General features: G+C 35.9%; 1 protein-coding gene and 1 non-coding gene across 2 annotated transcripts in view; both read right to left on the bottom strand.

Annotated features, from left to right (window-relative positions):
• The window catches only part of LOC116475432 (putative ankyrin repeat domain-containing protein 20A2), a 54161-nt gene that overhangs the window by 32635 nt on the left and 558 nt on the right, over positions 1-20968 (bottom strand). Inside the window, 5 exon segments of the mRNA XM_058445915.1 lie at positions 1630-1660; positions 8774-8829; positions 11428-11564; positions 16620-16793; positions 16956-17070. Of these exon segments, the coding sequence (XP_058301898.1) occupies positions 1630-1660; positions 8774-8829; positions 11428-11564; positions 16620-16793; positions 16956-17070 (513 nt within the window).
• On the bottom strand, positions 9936-10042 carry LOC116475988 (U6 spliceosomal RNA). Its single transcript, XR_004250076.1, has one exon. It is a non-coding gene; the product is annotated as a U6 spliceosomal RNA (small nuclear RNA).

The raw sequence follows: 20968 nt of genomic DNA on the forward strand, positions 1-20968 counted from the left end.
GGAGTCTCCATCACCTGCCCCCAGCATAGACACACTACCAACTACCCAACTGAACTCCATGACTGATTTGCCAGCCAGTCATGCCCCTGACCCAGCCTACATGGACTTGGGAAGGATATCAGTGAATTGGGAAAAGAGGCAGAGGTGAAGAGACACCTGCCCTGTGCCACAGATCTATGTAGTTCACAATCTCCAGCCCCTTAGTATTTCAGGGGCTCTAAGCCACCCCTCTCTAAGTCAGGATGGAAGTAGATGATACCACATTTCTATCTGCTGTAGACACTCCTCCCAGTGTCTCAAAATGTTTTAGCATCTTTCAGTAAAAATCTTCAAGTTTGTCAGTCCTTGATAAATAAAAAAAGCAGCAAATTTTTTAGAGCTCCCTTGAACCTTCTATTTTAATGTCCCTTTGTAGATAATTCCCAACATCTTGTGTGTCCGTCATCCTTATAATTTATCGATTGATAATTGTTTCTCTTCAAAATTGGCCTTCCCCTGCTCATTCCATTCTTACACACTTCCATTGGGTTCACTAGCAAATTCCACACTCATTCTATCCACCGGGTGCACGAGACTCACTCTCGTTTGTATTATTAAAACACATGCCAATAGGATATAAAAAGAAGGAAGAGTACTGGGCTTTAAAATGACTACAAATCTCATTTCTGCCAATTCCTATGTCTTAAAAAAAAAGCATCCTAATATTTTTGAGTCTCAAGTTCTCTATCTAAAGAATCACTTGACTAGAATGTTCAACACACGTGAAAATACTAGAAAGTATTTTAATTCATTCTAAGATTCCTTAAAATTCTGTAATTCTATGTGCTTTTGATTCTGTCTATAGGAAAATTGGGAATACATAGCCAGCAGAATGTGAAAAAATAATAGAATAAAGAAGCACCAGAAAAGCAGAGAAGAAAGTTTTAAAAAATCAAGACAAGATTATAGAAAATTCATGGAAAAAGAAACAAGACTAAAAAAGTATTACGGAAGTAAGCAGAAATACTTGCCTAAATGGAAAACAAACCTGGGATGTCAAATAATTTCTAAGACTTGCCTAAACTTGCTTTTGTAAAACTTACCGTCCCATGGCCAAAGCTAAGTCAGATCTGCCCTAAAGACTTTGATTGTAAAAATAAGATACTGGTTACCACTGAAATTGTTAAATTTATTAGGACAAACTCTTGGACTAACCACATTCTAACAACAACCTTAAATGAGAGTTTAAAGTATTTAAACTCTCATTAATTTAGACATTAATCAAATTAATGAATCTGATTAATCTGATTCAGACCTATACCTTGATCCAAGGGCTGCACAGATATCTATCAATCTATGCTGAGGAGCAAGAGAAGGGATTTGGAAGGCAGGCAGGCTGACGATCAAAGTGGGCCAGCTACTTTGTTAACTATGGGATCATGAGGCAATTAATCAACTGCTCTAATCCATAGTTGTTTATTTAATAAACAGTAGGTTATAGGAACACAGATGTTGTGATGGCTTTATGAGATGATAAATGCATAGAACATATTACGATGTCTAGCCCAGAATACAACACTCAACAGATATTAGTTTCTTCCATCTATATTTCCCTAGTTAACATGATTTTTAAAATCTATAAAATCCTACCTGACTGCAGATTCATCAGAACTTCCAATATCTATTAAAGAAAAAGGCAACATGCATTTTAAATCAATAATAAATGTACAGAATATTAAAAGCATAAGAATGCACAGTGATGCATGCCTGTAATCCAAACTACTTGGGAGGATGAGGCAGGAGGATCACTTGAGGAACCCAGAAGTTTGAGACCAGCTTGGGAAACATAGTAAGACTCTACCTTCATAAAAAAATTGTGCACACTTGTGTGTATGCTTTAGATCCTCTTTTCTTGTTGTTGTTGTTGTTGTTGTTTTTGTTTGGTTTGGTTTGGTTCGGTTTTTTAAATCATAAGACTGACCCTTTCCAGCTTCATCCATGTCCCTACAAAGGACATGAACTCATCATTTTTTATGGCTGCATAGTATTCCATGGTGTATATGTGCCACATTTTCTTTAAAAAGCTGGAAACCATCATTCTCAGTAAACTATCGCAAGGACAAAAAACCAAACACCGCATGTTCTCACTCATAGGTGGGAACTGAACAATGAGAACTCATGGACACAGGAAGGGGAACATCACACTCCGGGGACTGTTGTAGGGTGGAGGGAGGGGAGGGACAGCATTAGGAGATATACCTAATGCTAAATGACGAGTTAATGGGTGCAGCAAAACAACGTGGCACATGGATACATATGTAACAAACCTGCACATTGTGCACATGTACCCTAAAACCTAAAGTATAATAATAAAAAATAAAAAAGACTGATGCTTTGTTACAAAGCATTCCTTTGGGAGCATGCCTGAGACCTTATTAGAATTAACATTAATTATACCTATTGGTAGGTAATTAATGCAGTAAGAACTCTTCCCTTTGTATTTATTAGATGCAAAGAAGAATAAATTTATTAAAATTTGGTATTTACAAGTGAGCTGCAGTATACAAGACATCCTAGACAAACCCTATGAGATTGGGTAAAAATGGTATTGTTAGCAGAACAGGTGTGATTAGTCAACAGTGTCAAAGAGCATGATCTGTGGACCAAAATATGAGAAGCAGTTAAAACAGAATATACAGTAGTACCCCTTATCCACTATACGTGCGGAAAGACGTACTTGACATGTTTTTCTCTGCTCTCACACCACAGAAACAATCATCAACAAAGAAGGCTTCTGTCACCAAATATGTGGAGAGTTTTTCCCCCACCAACAAGCATGCAATCATTCCTGCTGATGACACAATGCAATTCTCACACCCTATCTGCAGATAACATCAGATTCAATTTAATTTATAAATTAAACTTTATCATGATATGTATGTATAGGAAAAAACAGTTTGTGATTCAGTACTATTCGTGGTTTCTTGCATCCACTGGGGGTCTTGGAATGTATCTCCCACAGTTAAGGAGGAACTACTGCACTTATTTTGTTATGACACAACACAGCCTCTCTAGCTCTTCAGTTCAAACTGTTCAGTTTAGGATAAAACACCCTATCACCAGAAGCCAGCAAAACATAAGAATCAGACCAGAAACAGAAATCCTTGCAGACTTTCCAGCCACCAGTGGAGAAGAGCTCAAGAAAGATCAGTGTGTTACTCTGGCTAATATTCTTCTGGGGAGGGTGTGGGTGGTTTCCTTAGTTGTAGCTATTTGCTCTGCCCTACGTATAACAAGGCCCAAATTCACCTGCCGTTTTATCTCCCACAGAAAGAACCACTGGAAAGATCACTCCTTTAAGAGCTTATCCACATTCAGAGAGAAGCTGAAGAAACACTGGGGAGGTATGGCAGGCTGCTGGGCAGTATTATCTTTTTTTTTTTTTTTTTTTGAGACGGAGTCTTTCTCTGTCCCCCAGGCTGGAGTGCAGTGGCGCAGTCTCGGCTCACTGCAAGCTCCGCCTCCCGGGTTCACGCCATTCTCCTGCCTCAGCCTCCCGAGTAGCTGGGACTACAGGCGCCCGCCAACACGGCCGGGCAGTATTATCTGATGTGAAAAATATATAGAAAGAAAACTATCAATGTCCTTTTACTAGCAGAATGTTCCAATGCTTGCCCTTCTCCCTAGTAGGAGAAAAAAATTCTTTTTCACCTCATATAAAGCAAAACTCCCTTGCCATCCCTCATGACAGAATCTAGTTGTAGGTGAGTCACACCATCATAATACAGGCTGTTGTCAACCTCATCCCTCAAAGGAAGAGGATCAGTGAGGAACTTATGTATTTACCTATAGCATTCACTGCCTGGTCTTATTTCCAACTGAAGGTAAGTATGAAAGACTTTGTGATTCCAGTTTTATAAAGTACAACCCCTTGCACTTGTCCCCTTACATTGCTAGAGAGTCTATCTGGACCCACCTCACAGAGCAAGAGGCCCCAGTTTGTGCTGTGTGGTACTGCATGGTGTCCTTTTCCTCAACCCTTTCTATTATGTGCCAAATATCTATACAAATAATGTTTCCTAAGTACGTAAAGCATATCTCATCAGCATATATCATTCTTTACAATGATAAAGAAGCAAAAGAAAAACAAAAGGACAAAGAACATCTTAAATGACTACATTCAACTGCCATGGAGCTTTAATTTTTTAACTATTCGAAAAGATATCCACTGTATTATTCCAACTATATGACTCTTCCGAAAAAAGTAAAACTATGAAGACAGAGTAAAGATCAATGGTTGCCACGAGTTGCTAAGGTGAAAGGGAGAGATGAACACGCATAGTAGAGAGAATTTTTAGGGCAGTGAAACTGTTCTGTCAATAATATTACAGTAATAGATACATGTCATGTCATTATACATTTGTCCAAATTCACAGAACGTACAGCATCAAGAGTGAAGCCTGATGTAAACTATGAACTTTGAGTGATTATAATGTGTCAATATTAAGTTCATCAGTTGTAACAAATGTACCACTCTCTGGTGGAAAATACCAATAATGGGGGAGGCTATGCATGTGTGGGAGGCATGGAATATATGAGAAATCTCTGTACCTTCCTCTCAATTTTGCTGTCAACCTAAAGCTGCTCTAAGAAATAAGGTTATTGATTTAAAAAAGATATTCAGCTGGGCTCAGTGGCTCATGCCTGTAATCTCAGCACTTTGGGAGGCAAAGGTGGCTGGATCGCCTGAGGTCAGGAGTTCAAGACCAGCCTGGCCAACATGGCAAACCTTGTCTCTACTAAAAATACAAAAATTAGCTGGGCATGGTGGCGGGAACCTGTAATTTCAGCTACTCAGGAGGCTGAGGCAGAAGAATCGCTTGAGACTAGAAGGTGGAGGTTGCGGTTAACGGAGATCGCATCACTGCACTCCAGCCTGGGAGACAGAGTGAGACTCCATCTCAAAAAAAAAAAAAAAGATATTCACTAATGTCTATGCGTCCAAGGATCTCCAGAACAAAAATTAAAATAAATAAATAAATAAAAAAGATGGCTGGGTGCAGTGGCTCATGCCTGTAATCCCAGCACTTTGGGAGGCCGAGGTGGGCAGATCACCTGAGGTCAAGAGTTCGAGACCAGCCTGACCAACATGGTGAAATCCCGTCTATACTAAATACAAAAAATTAGCCGGGCATGGTGGTGCATGCCTGTAGTCCCAGGTACCTGGGAGGCTGAGGCAGGAGAATCATTTGAACCTGGGAGGTGGAGGGTGCCATGAGCCAAGATTGTGTCATTGCACTGCAGCCTGGGCAACAAGAGCAAAACTCTGTCTCAAAAAAAAATAAAATAAAATAAAAAATAAAGATATTCACTGAACCTGTTATGATGATATATTTAAGCAAGACACAGTGACCCTAAAAATTAGAGATCATTGAAGACCAAAGTAACAACATGTGGTCATTATTTCTCAAATTGAAGTATACAAAATATATAAAATAAATAAATTTAATTGTATGCTTAGGTAAGAAAGTATTGATAAAAATGATTGAATATTTTATCTTATTTCATAATTTTAAACAGGGATTTAGCACAATATGAAAACTAGATTATTCATGTAATCAAAATAAGAGAATTTTTATTCTAATTTTAACTCAGAAATTATTACACTTATTTAATTTAACAATTTTACTGACAGGTTAATGAGATAAATAGGACAGATTATAATTACCTAACATTGCTATGGTTAACTTACATGCAAATAGCTGTTCATCACCAAAAGTCAAAAAAGCAACCAGCATTGCAACTGAAGATGGATCATACAACAGAAATTAGTACCATGTTACCTTATAATATTATGTCATTAAAATGAAATTTTGAAACAACACCAAAAATTAAGGTGGGGCTATACAAAGTGTGCAGAAAAGATTTCATATAACAGGCAAGAGACTGCCATCCTTAGAAAGGCCTGCATGGAAGGCTGGCCCTTGGCTGGTGTTTAGGAACTTGGAATTGGGAGGGTTTCCACCATTCCCTGAGAAGAGTGGCTCACTGTGTCTAAAGTGTTTATAGAAACAGTGTGTTTAGTCTGAACAGCTGCTTTCCTTGTAAGAGTCTGGAATGTGGGTACATGTGAGGGAGAGTAACCTCCATACAAATCTTGGGCACTTAGTCTCTAATGAGACTCTGGTACTGGTAGACATCACTGCACATATGTTGTCAAAATGTGAACCTGGGAGAATTAAGCAGATCCCGGGATCTCCACAGGAGAGAACTCCTGGAGGCTTGTGCCTAGTTTCCTCCAGAATTGACCACATGCACCTTTTTCCTCTACTAATTTTGCTTGTCCCCTTTCTTGTAATCAGTTAAAGATCTGAGTATGACTATTTGCTGAGTCCTGTGAGTCCTTCTAGTGAACCACCAAACCTGGGGGTGGTCTTGGGAAACCTTGACACAAATGCATTGTGTAAGATTTGTATTAAGTTGATATGATACATGTAACTGTAATCAGATGGTTATTTCACAGAATAACTTTCCCTAATCTGTTTTTCTTTTCTTTTCTTCCCTTGATATTTGACTTGGAGATTCTTGTATTTCTATATCTATCCAATTGAATAAAACCATAAAAGGAATAAATGAAACAATAATGCCAGAAAATCATGTGAAATAAGCAGCAATCCTATTTTAACTGAATAAAAAACAGAGAATCTGGGTGATTGACAATATGTTCTACAATATGAATGTTTCTAGAAAAAAATGAAAAGGTGATCAATTTTCTGCAACTCAACTGGGCTTAATTCCTTTATGTACTAATTGTGCAGGCCAGGTGCTGTGGCTCACATTTGTAAATCCCAGCATTTTGGGAGGCTGAGGCAGGAGGATCACTTGAGCCCAGAAGTTCCAGACCAGCCTGGGCAATATAGTGAGACCTCATCTATTAAACAAACAAACAAACAAACAAACAAACAAACAAAACCCTTAAAAAGAAAATTAGCCAAGTGTCATGGTGCATGTCTGTAGTCTCAGCTACTTGGGAGGCTAAGGTGAAAGATGAAAGGATCATTTAAAGCCAGGAAGCAGCAGTGAGCCAAGATGGCACCACTGCATGCCAGTACCAGCAACAGAGGGAGACTCTGTATCAAAAATAAATAAATAAATAAATAATTGTGTATCAGGCCAGATGTAACCACACAAAACTGTAGTCCCAGCCACTTACGAGGATGAGGTAGGAGGACTGCTTGAGCCCAGGAGTTCAATGCTACAGTGAGCTATGATTGCACCACTGAATAGACACTGTATTCTAGCCTAGGCAACATAGAGAGACCCCATCTCCTATGATAATAATAATTGATTAATTGTGCATCATTCAAATAAATTATATAACTAGAGAAAAACATATGACTATTGAATATACTATAATAGTCTACTACTGATCATAGAGTTCCTGTTTACTTGCTTCTAATCTTTTTCTTTGTTTCTCATAAAACTAAAAACATGATTTAAACCCATTAAAGGCAGTTCATCACAAAACAAGTCAAAAAGTCAAAAGAATTGCATCCAAACTGTAGGATGTGTTATCCACTGCTCCCTGCGAACAGTTGGATTTGGTCATTAAGAATCAGCAGGACTTTTAACTTTGTGTGTGTGTATGTGTGCATGTGTGTATGTGTATGTGTGTAAACTATGACAGATAAAACCATTTTGCTTCTGTAAGAATATGTAATGTAACTTGTGCTTCTCATGAAGGAATTGCTTTTCCATCTTCTGTGCTCAGTAGCTATTTTCAAAAAATAATCTCCTATTTGTATGGGTGCATGCAGGTTCTACAGTTCTTATTGCCATTTATTTATGGTACCAGAAAGGGATTGCTGAGTTCCCGGTTCTAAAGATAGTTACTTTCTTAGTGACACAAATCAATATGTAATACAGTTCACCCTTCAACAACAAGGGTTTCAACTGCAGGAGATTCACTTATATGCAGATTTTCTTCTGCCTCTGCAACCCAGAGACAGCAAGATCCACCTCTCCTCTTCCTCCTCAGCCTAATCAACCTGAAGATCATGAAGACCTCTGTCAGGATCTACTTATGCTTTATGAAAAGTCAATATGTTTTTCCTGATGATTTTCTTTCTAACAGCTTCATTTCTCTAGCTTACTTTGTTGTACGAACATAGTATATAATAATGCAGCACAAACAAAATAGGTGTTCCTCAACTGCTTATGCTATCAGGAAGGCTTCCAGCCAATGGTGGGGTATTAGTAGCTAAGGTGAAGGAATCAAAAGTTATACTCAGATTTTCAACTGCACAGGGATCAGAGTCCCTCACCCCCACATTATTAATGGGTCAACTGTAATTATTTGTTTACTAAATATAAACAATTTATTATAAAAATGAAATAGAAGATCAATTTGTATAACAAGTTCGATTTGTTATAATGTGACTATAGAGGAAACATACAACATACTAACTTAAAAATCTTTTTTCTTATTTTTGCAAAAATATTATATAGGATTTTAGGGATCATAATTAAATAAATGAATGTTTTAAGACAATAATGTTTGAGATTATAAATTAGTTACAACTACTTTCTTAAATAAATCTGAATTTCAAACTAAAGAAGTTAAATTTAAAAAATTAATTTACATATGTATGTAATTTACATATATACACATTCAGTTTACACATATTTTTAAACTGGTCTTTTTTGATTGACACTACCTTAATCTTACATCTTACTTTTTATTTTATCAAGAGTAGGACCACCAAGAGAAGAAATTCACTATCAGAAGTCTTACCTGGTTTGTCCTTTTTAAGTATCTTCTTTTTATGTCCCAAAATTTGTTGTTGAATTCTATGTATACAAAAGTAATAAATAAAATTGCTATTTTAATACTGAAATAAAAAATATTTACCAAACATATTAAATTCTAAAACCATTTCAGGCAATATCAGACCTAATATCAGAATTTTAATGTCCCATACACTTCAAATTTTTAAACCTTACAAGCTTATTAAGCTTATAATTAAAGAAGAAAAGAAAGTGAAGCACTCATAAATGGAGGAAGCACAGCTCAGTAAATTAACTCTAGTTAGCTGGATATCATGCAAAATGTCCTGCACTCAGAGTAAGTCTTCACTCTGTAACCAATAGGTATTTTGTTTTCAGACAAGTTGCTTCTCTTAGGCTCCCTGGTTTCTTCTAAAAAATAAGGATTCTGCTACCTTAAGGTTGTTTGGAAGATGTAATTAGATTACATATTTAAATGTTCAGAGAAATAGTAAAGCAATGGGATAATTTATTCTTGAACTTTATTGCTGTAACCATTTTGGAATCCCAAATAATGCTCGGTGTGTGTTTTTCTATAAGTTCTAACATTCAAATGTTGCAGTTTTCAGAAAATGTTATTAAGTGCTAATTTTGGTTATTAGTTGCATTCATTGTGGCTTGTAATTCCGGGCATTTTACCTAATTCATAACTTATTACTAAATTTATATATATATATAAACACCTCATTAAAATAGATTACCTAATTGTCTCCCATCACTGAGCTCATCAGTCACACCAAGGGCAGAAAACTAACAGGTGTCAAAACCTGGCTTGGACAACTACCACTCCTTCTCTACCTCCTCAAACTCTGAGGCAGCAGATCTGTGCTTGGATGCTGGATCTCCATGGTCCTCTCCAACTAACAGACAAGACAAAACCCTGCTTTGATTGTTTTTCAGTTCCATGAAGGAAACACAAGTTGACATTTTCTCATTTCCAAGACATGTACTAACAACATGTAACATCCCCTTATTACTCAGCTCTGTTCTCATTTCAGAGATCACCGTACATCAATAGTTTCATAGTGATAATCACAATTTCAATATTGGGTGTCACCTGTTTTGGTTTTGCTCACACTGCTTCCTTGGAGCTACTCAACAAATAGTCAAATGGCCTTCATGGGACTAGGTAAAATATGGAACGCTGTCTGAATTTGTGTGCCATCCCTAGGCAGCAGCCATGCTTATCTGCTCTGTATTAATCCAATTTTAAAATATGTGCTGCTGAAATAAGTACGAAGCCCTGTTTGATACATGGATACTCGTGAGTCATGGATGAGGTTTAGCTCTGTTAAATCCAACTCACTTACTTTAGATTCAGAGAATTTTATTGACTGGCTTCCTGTGAGGAGAATTTTAAATTATATTTAAAACTTGAGGAAGAGCTGCAAGTAGCCCAGGAGATTTTCATGATTATAGAGACACATTACTTGAGGGGCCAACTGCAAGCTGGTTCTCACTACTCGGTGGAAAGATAACATGGAACCTTCTGCTATCTAACCAAAGCTGCTGCACAGGATATAAAAAAAAGCCTCAAGGTACAGATCTGATAGCAAAAGGGAAAGAGAACTCTGATCTCTTCCTGCAATATTATCATTATTTGAACATCCCTGACTGTTGAGAAGAATCCCAACTAATATTGGTTAAAGAAAAGACAAACATGGCTTTCAAAGGATAACATACCATGAAGGCCTAGGCTAAGTCTAGCTAAGAGGTGGGCTCCAAATAAGGTTTTTAGTGTAGGGCGAGCATCAGCTTGCTCAATATTTGTGTGGGTAAAGCTAGGAGGCCTAGTTGCCAGAGCAGGGTGCTGGGAACAATGACTGAGCACAAGTACATAAACTAATAAACACCATAGCTTTGAACTCTATATATGAATCACCATGAAAACTGAGGGGTCTAAATCAGTGAAGGCATCCTGGTGGCAAAGGTCAATCATTATCAGATTGCAAGACCAGTTACAATGGCAACAATACAGCAAGTGAGTCCACGGAAACAACAGAATGATTAGAATGGCCTTTTTCCCCCTTCTTCTGACTTGTAAAGAAAGATTGCCTTCCTTGGACTTAGGAAACCCCTTGGCTTCTTGGAAAATTCAATGAAGGAAGACACAGGTGAGAGCCCCAGGGGACAATACAAGATTTTCTGCTAAATTGGACATTTCAAGACTCAATAATTAGAAAAGTCAGGTCAGGCATGGTGGCTAGCACTTTGAGAGGCCGAGGCAGGGAGATTACTTGAGCTCAGGAGTTCAAGACCAGCCAGGGCAACAGAGTGAGACCTTGTCTCTACAAAAAAAAAAAAAAAAAAGGGAAAGGAAAGGAAAAGAAATCAAAGATGTGGCTCTTTTTATCCCATGCATGGGGATTATACTTAGAATAAAATGAACAACATTGAGATCCCTAGGGATAAAGGTCTCAAAAATCCAGAAAAAATCTTGCACTCTACTTCTAACTAATCTAGACTTCTGCTTGATTTCTGGCTAAAAGGTAGACTAACTCATTGCTATTTCACACTATCTGAACCAAACTATGAACTCTCACCTAATGTATAAGATGGAGTAGTTGCAATTATTTTAAACTTCAATTTAGTATTAACTGGCCTTTTAACATAAACACTTACTTTGTCAAATGATGAGAAATAGCGTAATCTTCTGCATCTTGTCCACACATGTCTTGAGTGAAGACATTAATATTTTGCTTAAGAAGGATGTTGACAATACCTGGTGAGTCATATGCACAGCAAGCATGAGGGCTGACCTAAAATGACAAAGAAATAACTCCACTCAAGAACTTTAATAAAGACTTTTTTAAAAAGCTAGTTTGATACACTTTACCAATTTGATATCTGCCTGTCAGTGTAGACGTAATAACCATTTGCATGTACTAGCTTGGGTCTATAAGCATCTAGGGTGCTCAAGTGTTCATCTTTGTAAATTATCACCAAGGCTAAAAGAAAGGGACAACAGGGAAGCCTCTTGTCCCACTGGGCTATGTCATAATACAAGTTGTTAACTTATAGTCCTTTGATGGCCAAGAAACTGTGCTGAGGTCACTTATCTAAAGTAGGCAAAGATTTAGATGAAGATTCCTCCACTGTTTTCCTAGTCAAATCAGCTAGGGGTCAGATAAGAGTTATCTGCAGGCTGAAAACAACAACAACAATAATAATAATAATGACAATACTAGTAGTTATAAACTAAAAATCCACACTTTAACAATTAATAAAACTGGTCAGGTGCGATGGCTCATGTCTGTAATTCCAGCACTTTGGGAAGCCAACGAGAGCAGATCATGAGGTCAAGAGATCGAGACCATCCTGGGCAACACGGTGAAATCCCATCTCTACTAAAAATACAAAAATTAGCTGGGCATGGTGGCATGCACCTGTAGTCCCAGCTACTTGGGAGGCTGAGGCAGGAGAATCACTTGAACCTGGGAGGTGGAGGTTGCAGTGAGCCAAGATCACACCACTGCACTCCAGCCTGGCAACAGAGTGAGACTCCATCTCAAAAAAAAAAAATTAATAAAACTAACACAAAACCCTTTAGCTAATAAAAGATTACAGTACCAAAAACATCTCATTATATATACTCAACACTCTATATTATAAGAGAAGATGAATCCTACTATATACTGTTCTTTATGTTACTCAGTCCAAATATTTGCTGGTCTACCAGATTATTCATGGTGATATTTTTCATTATATGCCAATAATTATGTTAATCTTCTTATTAATATTTCTGATTTGAGTGACTGTTACCACTCTAGAATATGCAGATTTTATTTAAAAAAAAAAAAAGGACTACTGACAGTCTCAGCCTATCAACGGCATGTGTACTTGCTTTGTTTTTCAATAAAAATTCTACCATTTTCTCTTTCTTGCAAATTACAGCAAATAAAAGTGGGATATTATTGTCCTATAAAACAGCAGAAAAATAATAATAATTCACAAAATTACAGATTTCTCAAATGAACTGAAAATCTTCTCTAGGATGCTTTTAACTTCAACGTACAATATAGAAAGGAAGTAAATGAAAAGCAGTCCCTTCCTTCTCACTCCTCTGTGCTTTTTTATGTGCTGCTCTTTGCCTTACAAACAACCCTCCTCTGTCTCCCCGGATTAACTGTGCTCATTGCCAAAACTCACTTTAAACATTTACCAGTCCCAAGAATCCTTGCTTTGATCACAGCACTTAGCATGGTACGTTGTAATCATTTCACTATTTCCCACTGAAACCAAGAGCTTCTTGAGGGCAAGGACTGTAGCTTTTGTCCCTAAAACCCTAAGACATAGTAGCAAATATTTTAAGTTTTTTACATAAATTAATGACCTAAATTACTATCTCTAAAGCAGTGTTTCTTAAACTATATTCCAAAGAATATTTGCTTTATCAGAAGTATTATACCCAAGAGAAAGACTCCATGACCATCTGTATTTGAGAAGTATTACAAAACTGTATTTTATGTCTAATAATCAAGAAATCTCTTGAATTTTACCTAATCCCCATTTGACAATACTATTTGTGGCAAACATTAATATTTGAGGAATTAAGAGTTTCAGAGATACAGTTGCCAGAGCTTCCCAATACAGGTGGAGGTTTCCTCTGGGTAGTACAAACTTGTTGAGTCACTTCTATCAATGGTGTCAGGTTCCCAGATGCCAAAGTCATGCACTCCTGCTCCAAATGGGTCACTATGGAAATGAGCTTTGAATTAAGAGAGATTGGCTTCAAATGCACTTATTTTCCTTATTATTAAATAGTCCATGGTTTTTTCCCTAATACAAGAGAATAGATTTTTATCTTTACTGTTAGAAAGCTCAGTATGTTCTGTGTAAGAGAGATAGGTTTAAAAAACTTGAGAACAAATATTTAAAACACCAAAGCTCAGTAAGAAATACTATTCTCAATTATAATGGTAATCCCGGGACCCTAGTGCAGCTCTACATTTTAAATCCATTTTTACTGGGTTCCACTTAAATGGCTATTTAAAATTATTTTTTATTTTAGACAAAATATAAATCAGAAATAAAAACATAATGGGTTATCAATAAAAGTTCTCATACTGATCCATGTGAATTATTTCTGGCATAATAAAAGCCAATAAGTCACTTGCATTTCTAAGGAAGAGTGCTGAAGAGAAAGATGTAATGTCTGCAATATTCGTAAATTATCCAACTATAACCAGGAATAACCTAAAAAGGCTTCTAGGCATTCTTACAGGCAGATGATTATTTGTGGTATATATAAAGAGAAAGTTTTAAAAACTTCTAAATTCTAAAATTCAACTCCATAACTGAGGGATTTATATACTCTATAAACTATATATTATAAACAAATACATGCTGACTTAAAAGCCTTGAAATTTTTATCAAAATATACTATAACATAGGACTTGTAAACTCAAACACTTACAAGGACAAAGGAAGGTTGCCTGAGTAAAGGAAGTACTAAGGTGGGCACAGTAGCAAACTGGAGAATACATGCCTTCTATAAAGGGGCAACCTCTGCACAGCAGACCAAACAGTGATAGAAACTCAGGGGACACCAGATTGGATTTTTTAGGATAAGCCTGAAGTCCAGATTTCTTCATGAGTCTTCTAAATTTTACATGTTGATTCAACTTATGGAGGCAAACAAACAAATCTGTGTACCACATTGGAATATAGCCCTTGTGTTTTTATATTCGCTATAAATGTGTTACTAAATGGTTGTGTATAATGCAAGTATTTGCATGTAAAATATTTTCTTTCTCTAGTATTATATGTTTTACCAAAAAATCAGGTTCTCATATATAATAAAAATTGCTAAAAAGACTCATAATACCTGCTTCAAGAATTTTTCCAATATTTATTCATTTAAAATATATTTGTATATAATTTTCCCAGATTGTTAACCAAATAGATAATTGGTTCACAAGACTGCTAAAACTAAATTATTAAAAGATTCCTATCTGTATTCTTATTAACTTAATGGACTTCAGTGTTTAAAACTGACATTTTGGGTATGCTAAATTTCTATAGACTTAACAAACATACTGAGATGGTTCATAATACAACTTCAACTAAAAAAAATAGTTTAGGATTTGCTACTATTCTAATTGAGAAAGCCCAACTTGTAATGAACATTTGTTGACACATAATCACCTGCATGGTGACAAAGGGACATCAAATCATGAAAGGGTCAGCCTCTACCTATTGAAAGATTACCCATAAGCAAATTTCTAAAGACTCTCTGAATGGTAGTGAATGATTCATGGTGGGAAGCAAAACGTGTTATTCTGTAAGCTGAGAGATACTGCCAATAATATTTCCTTTCACTTCCCAGTCACAGATGTAGAGAAAGACAGATAAGTCAGGCTAATATTATTGAAAAGGAGAACTTTGAAGGAAGTGGCAACTATCAAATGCCAACTCTTCTAGAGACTTCTTACATTTTTGAGATACAGAAATTTATATATGGCACTTATCTATTCTGGGGTTTTTAATCAGGAGTGTATCCGAACCTTGAAGGTTTGTTGTTGTTGTTGTTGTTGTTTTGGCTATTATTTTTGTTAGAGACAAGAGTCTCACTATGTTGCTCAAGCTGGATTCAAACTCTTAGGCTCAAGCTGGGACTACAGGAATATGCCACTGTGCCCAGCTTCAAGAAAACATTTTTAAACACGTTCAGGCCTTATTAGGTCTATTACATCAAAATCTTCAGGGGAAACCCTACAATTGTAGATTTTTAACAAAATGTCCTCAGGTCACTGTAATGCACAATTCTGACAATTAGTGCAGCAGACGATCACTTGAGTCTCACCTCTCACCCACATGGCTAATTCTCTTTATCAGTTGGAGATGTGGCCAGAAAGAGAAAAGAGTAAGAGATAGAGTCATTTATTAAAACTCCAATTAAGTTTCCTGGCTATGGGTAGAACAGGGACAAGTAAACTCAAAATCCCACTTGATTTGGCTATTTACAAGCTCCTTATTGCCCACCTTCCCACCAAGACATTCTAGATTTAAGAGGAGGCTTTAGACTGTTATCTAAGTGGCTGTTTCTGCCAGGATGGGCAAAAAGTCAGTTAGTAATTTGTTCCACCTTCTGCTGAAGTTTTTCTCACTTCATCACCACCTATTCACTGCAAATCTGATTTCCTCAAAGTCCTCCTAAAATTAATCTCTAGGCAAGTTTCAACTCATTCTTTTTCAAACCAAAAATTATTAGACCCAAAGCTAAAGAGCACCTTGTCTCAACACATAAACTGGAAGAACAACAAACTAAAAAAAAAAAAAAACCTCTTCCTGGCATTTTCCCTCATTACCTAATTTCCAAGCGACCTGTATATTTCTGATTGATCTTTTCTCCTCCCATTTCTCCCTCTTAAGCCTTGCCACTGAGAGATGATACATCAGTTTTTCAGAAAATTAGCAGCAGCAGCAACATGTCCATTTATTGTAAGTTGCTTTAGTTTTGTTTGAGTTTTAAGATAAAGCCTATTTCCAGGGAATATTTTCTTTCCTGTGTTGTTTTACACTAATTAGGAAAAAAAAAAAAGAATAACCCTGTGTAGAAAAAAAGTTGAAAAGGTTTTAGCTTTAACAAATTCACAAATATTTTCCAAAGTGCATTTTATAAAGCTGTGCCCTTTAATGCTTCTTTTAAAAGTATCAATATTTAAAATAAAATCTTAAGACAAGTTATTTCAAAATAATTTAATTTGCATTTGCATTCAGGGAATAGTTGAGCTTCCAAATATAAAACATTGACCCTTACCTATGTCAATGTTAAAACAAATATTTTGGAAAGAAAGTTGATTGATCTATACCTTGTCCAGTGCTTCAATATTTGTGCCATGGAAAAGCAGTTTTTCTGCCAGTGAGGTGCTCTCACTATACACAGCATAATGGAGAGCAGTGTTGCCATAGATATCCTTAAGGTTTGGATTGGCGCCATGTTCCACCAAAATAACAGCACAAGCCTCTTCCTGGCAATGGACAGCCTGCCCATGTTAGACCAAGAAACAGATTGTAAATTCCAAGAATTCAAAATACACATTCCACAGGTTTCACCAACTAGTTATATTTAAGTGAGATCAATTTATTTTAATTCTATATATGTAAATAAAATCCATGTCATGCTGAAAGAGTTGGCTGTAATATACCTGTATCAAAGGCATTCTGTTTTCTTTGTCACAGATATCAATCTGGCATTTTCTGTTAACCAGGAGAGTGACCATGTTCACATGGCCACTGGCACAGGCCAAATATAGAGCAGTTCTATGAGAGTAAGAGGATTTTTTAAGAAACTGTAGTACAGTATCTCAAAACATACAATCATTCATGTAATTGTAAAAATTGAATAGCATGTTTTTCCTCTGCCTTCAAAACAAATAATTTTTTTGAAGAAAGTACAATACTTACTAGCTCTTACTGCTCACTGCCTTAATGAAAACAGCAGCCTATTTGAATAGAAAAAGCTCATTCTTTGGATTCGGTTCAACTAGGGCTTGAGTCCTACTTTAAACCCTGTCACTTACCAACTCTTGCTTAGCCTTTCTGTGCCTCAACTTCCTCATTAATAAAGATGACAATAGTAGCTATCTCATAAGACACCATCGTGATGCTTAAATGAGAAGCTATGTAAAGTACGTAGAACAGTTCCTACAACAACTCAATAATTGTAAGATTTTTGTTTTTTGAGACAAAGTCTCACTCTTTTGCCTAGGCTGGAGTGCAATGATGTAACTATACCTGGAACTCCTGGGCTCAGGTCATCCTCCATCCCCGGCCTCCTGAGCAGCTGGGACTACAGATGTGCCGCAGCATGCCCAGCTATTTATTTAAAAATATTTGTAGAGTAAGAATCTCTCTTTGTTGCCCAGGCTGGTCTCAAACTCCTGGCATCAAGCAATCCTCTCACCTCAGCCTCCCAAAGTTCTGAGATTACAGGTGTGAGCCACTGCACCCAGCCAGATATTATAATTTTTACTATTGGTACTACTTAACAAAAACATTTTAATTAGGTAGAATGATACAATTATACCTACTTTGCAGGATGGCTTAACGAGTAGGTCACATTTTAACACCTCTGACGTTGGAATGCCACTTATAATTCATGATTTATTATAACTATAATTGGTAGCATTTTAAAAATTATCTTATTGATATATAAAATAGTAGGGCATCACATAATCCATGAGACCTTACATTAAGTAGAATATGGTATATTCAGCAGGTCTAGGGCAGTTCTAGGCATGTAACTGAAACTTAAATATATTTTAGTTCTTAAAGGTACTATGGGAAAAGAGCACTGAAATAAAAATAATGCATTTTTTAAACAAATTAATTCTTTTATTTTCAAACAACTTGAAGCCAAAGGAAACTCATGATTCAAATGAATATGTATGGCTCATTTTATTCAATATTTATACTTACAAAATATATGCAAATAAGACTTTCCAATGATTAATATTAGTATTTAAGACTGATAAACTTTTGAAAGGGCAGTTAAAGGTTATCTTCTACTATTTTCTGACTTCAGAAATACTTTTGTTTGAAAGGTAGGAGATAAAGTTTCAAGGAGATTAAGTCCTAATATTCCTATTTTAAATCTCTCAGCTTGTGCAGGTGGGGCAGGTAAAGATGAAGTTTTTAAGGATGGAAGGGTCCTGAGAGATAGTAGAATATGTCTCCTACATAACAGGTACTCAGGTTATGCTTGATGCACAAATGGAATGAAAGAATGGATAAATACAGTTGGGGAGTTCAATATTTTTAAATAAACTCTTATAAAGCAATATTTTGGCAATAGTAATTATTTATATGTGTTATTTTATTTTTAAAGAATACAATTAAAATGAAATGATCAATCTATCATTGCATAAATGGAATGAGTATATAAGAAAAACATAGGTACATAATAAAATATATAGATAATAAAATCTGGAAACAGACAAAAACATTCCCTTTTTACTTCTGAAGAGGGTAAAAGCTCAAAGAAGATAACAATACTCACAATAATGATAAAAAATAGAAAGCGAGAAATTATTTTCATCAGTGCAAGATTCATATTCCTCTCTTCCCAAGGATTATTCCATTAATAATAAACTTTTACTAGAAGTTTTGTACATGCTCACTGCAGCAATCACAGATAAGAAAAAGGAAAAAACCTTTACTTAAAATACAAATGCTCAGAAATTACAAATTTTATCATATTTTGTACATATTTTTGCTAAAACAAGACCATAGTATGTTTGTGTATGTATAATTTAACTAATTTTTTTTCCTTGCTAGCTGTAACAAAATACATCTTCGCACATCAACGTACTTCTGTATCTATTGCCACCTTCAGTGGTCACATATTATTCCATCCTATGGATGCAACTGAAATTTATTTATAGGATCCATTCTATGGGTTCTTTTTAAAATAAGTGCTGTGAAAAATAAAGTGCATGTATCTTTATTTCCTAAGGGTGTTTTAGTATAATGGAATTGATGGGTAAAGGGCATACACATTTTTTAAATGTAGTACTTACCACCAAATTATCTATTTGAAAAGTAATCAGCAACTTAAACTTTAAGCAGCAGTATAAAACATCCTCACAAATATTGTGGATAGAAAACTGTTTCATTCCTCTGTTAATTTAAATTCGTATACCATAAATGCAAAGGATTTTTTCCTATGTATATAAGTAACTCGTAGATCTGGAAAAAGGTACTTTGCCCACTTTTAGAGTGTTTGATGGTTTGATTTGAAAGAATTCCCTGTAAAATGAAGATGTACTTTTCATCTAATGTGTATATATAACTGATATATGTAACATATTATATCTGTAATATATATTATACATATCAGTAATATATATATACATATATATATCTTATGATATATAAATAATATAGGCTGGGCGCGGTGGCTCACACCTGTAATCCCAGCACCTTGGGAGGCGGAGGCGGGCAGATCACTTGAGGTCAGGAGTTCCAGACCAGCCTGGCCAACATGGTGAAATCCCCTCTCTACTAAAAATACAAAAATTAGCCAGGCATGCTGGCACCTGCCTGTAATCTCAGCTACTTGGGAGGCTGAGGTAGGAGAATTGCTTGAACCCGGCAGGCAGACGTTGCAGTGAGCCAAGATTGTGCCATTGGACACCAGCCTGGGCAAAGAAGTGAGACTCCAACTCAAAAACAAAAAAAACAATATAATGAATTCCCTATAAAATGAAAACATACTTTTCATCTGAAAATATATACATATAATATAGTAAATATTTTTCAAGTAAGCTCTTTTATTTTGTTAACTTTTTTCTGAAACACAGGCAGTTTTAATTTTTAGTTTGCTAAATCAGCCTTCAGAATGCCTGCTTATGAGGTCATTGTTAGGAAGGCATTTGTCAACATAAAATGTACTTGTAAAATAAACATTTGTGTTTTCTTCTGGTACTTTACTCATTTGCATATGTAAAAATTTCAATCTGTATTAAATCAGGAACTCATGTTTGTGATATAAAATTTCATTCGTTTTCTTCAAACAGTAGGCATTTTTTCATTAATAATTCATCCTTTCCTACTCATCAATCCTTACGTATATCTTACATAATTTCAGTGTTTCTGGGTTTCCTATTCTGTTCCATGCGTTTATCTGTCTTTTCAGCTGTTAGTAAACAATTAATTTTAGAAATTAATAGCACATATTGATATCTAGAGGAGCAAGTGTTTTTTCACTCCATTATGAGATTTTTTAAAATGTCATCACAATAATGAAAGACAGCAGGTGTCATTCAAAAATATTAAAACCTTGATATTTTCATTCGGTCTATGTAAAATTGATAAACACAGAAAGAGCTCACGTTTTGAGAAAAATGTGCCTTCCCATTCAAGAACACAGAACCCACCTCCTACTTCCAAGTTTCTGAGAACCTTCAGTAAAGAACCTACCTACACAGGTGGATACGGAAGTAAAACGGACAGTTTTATCTGAGAACTTTTCGCCTACTGAAAATAACTCACGGTATTTTTGATAGGGGAATGAGTTCTCTCATTAGGCACCTCCTAGAATGTATATAAACCATGTTTTAAACGTGTACGTTAAAAATAACAACACTGTATATGCTTAACTTTGTGAGTTAAATCACTCAAACTCTCCAACTGCTCCAGCCAGGGAATTATGAGGGAT

This window comes from Hylobates moloch, unplaced genomic scaffold, assembly GCF_009828535.3.
Source record: "Hylobates moloch isolate HMO894 unplaced genomic scaffold, HMol_V3 SCAFFOLD_10, whole genome shotgun sequence".
Lineage (NCBI taxonomy): Eukaryota > Metazoa > Chordata > Mammalia > Primates > Hylobatidae > Hylobates > Hylobates moloch.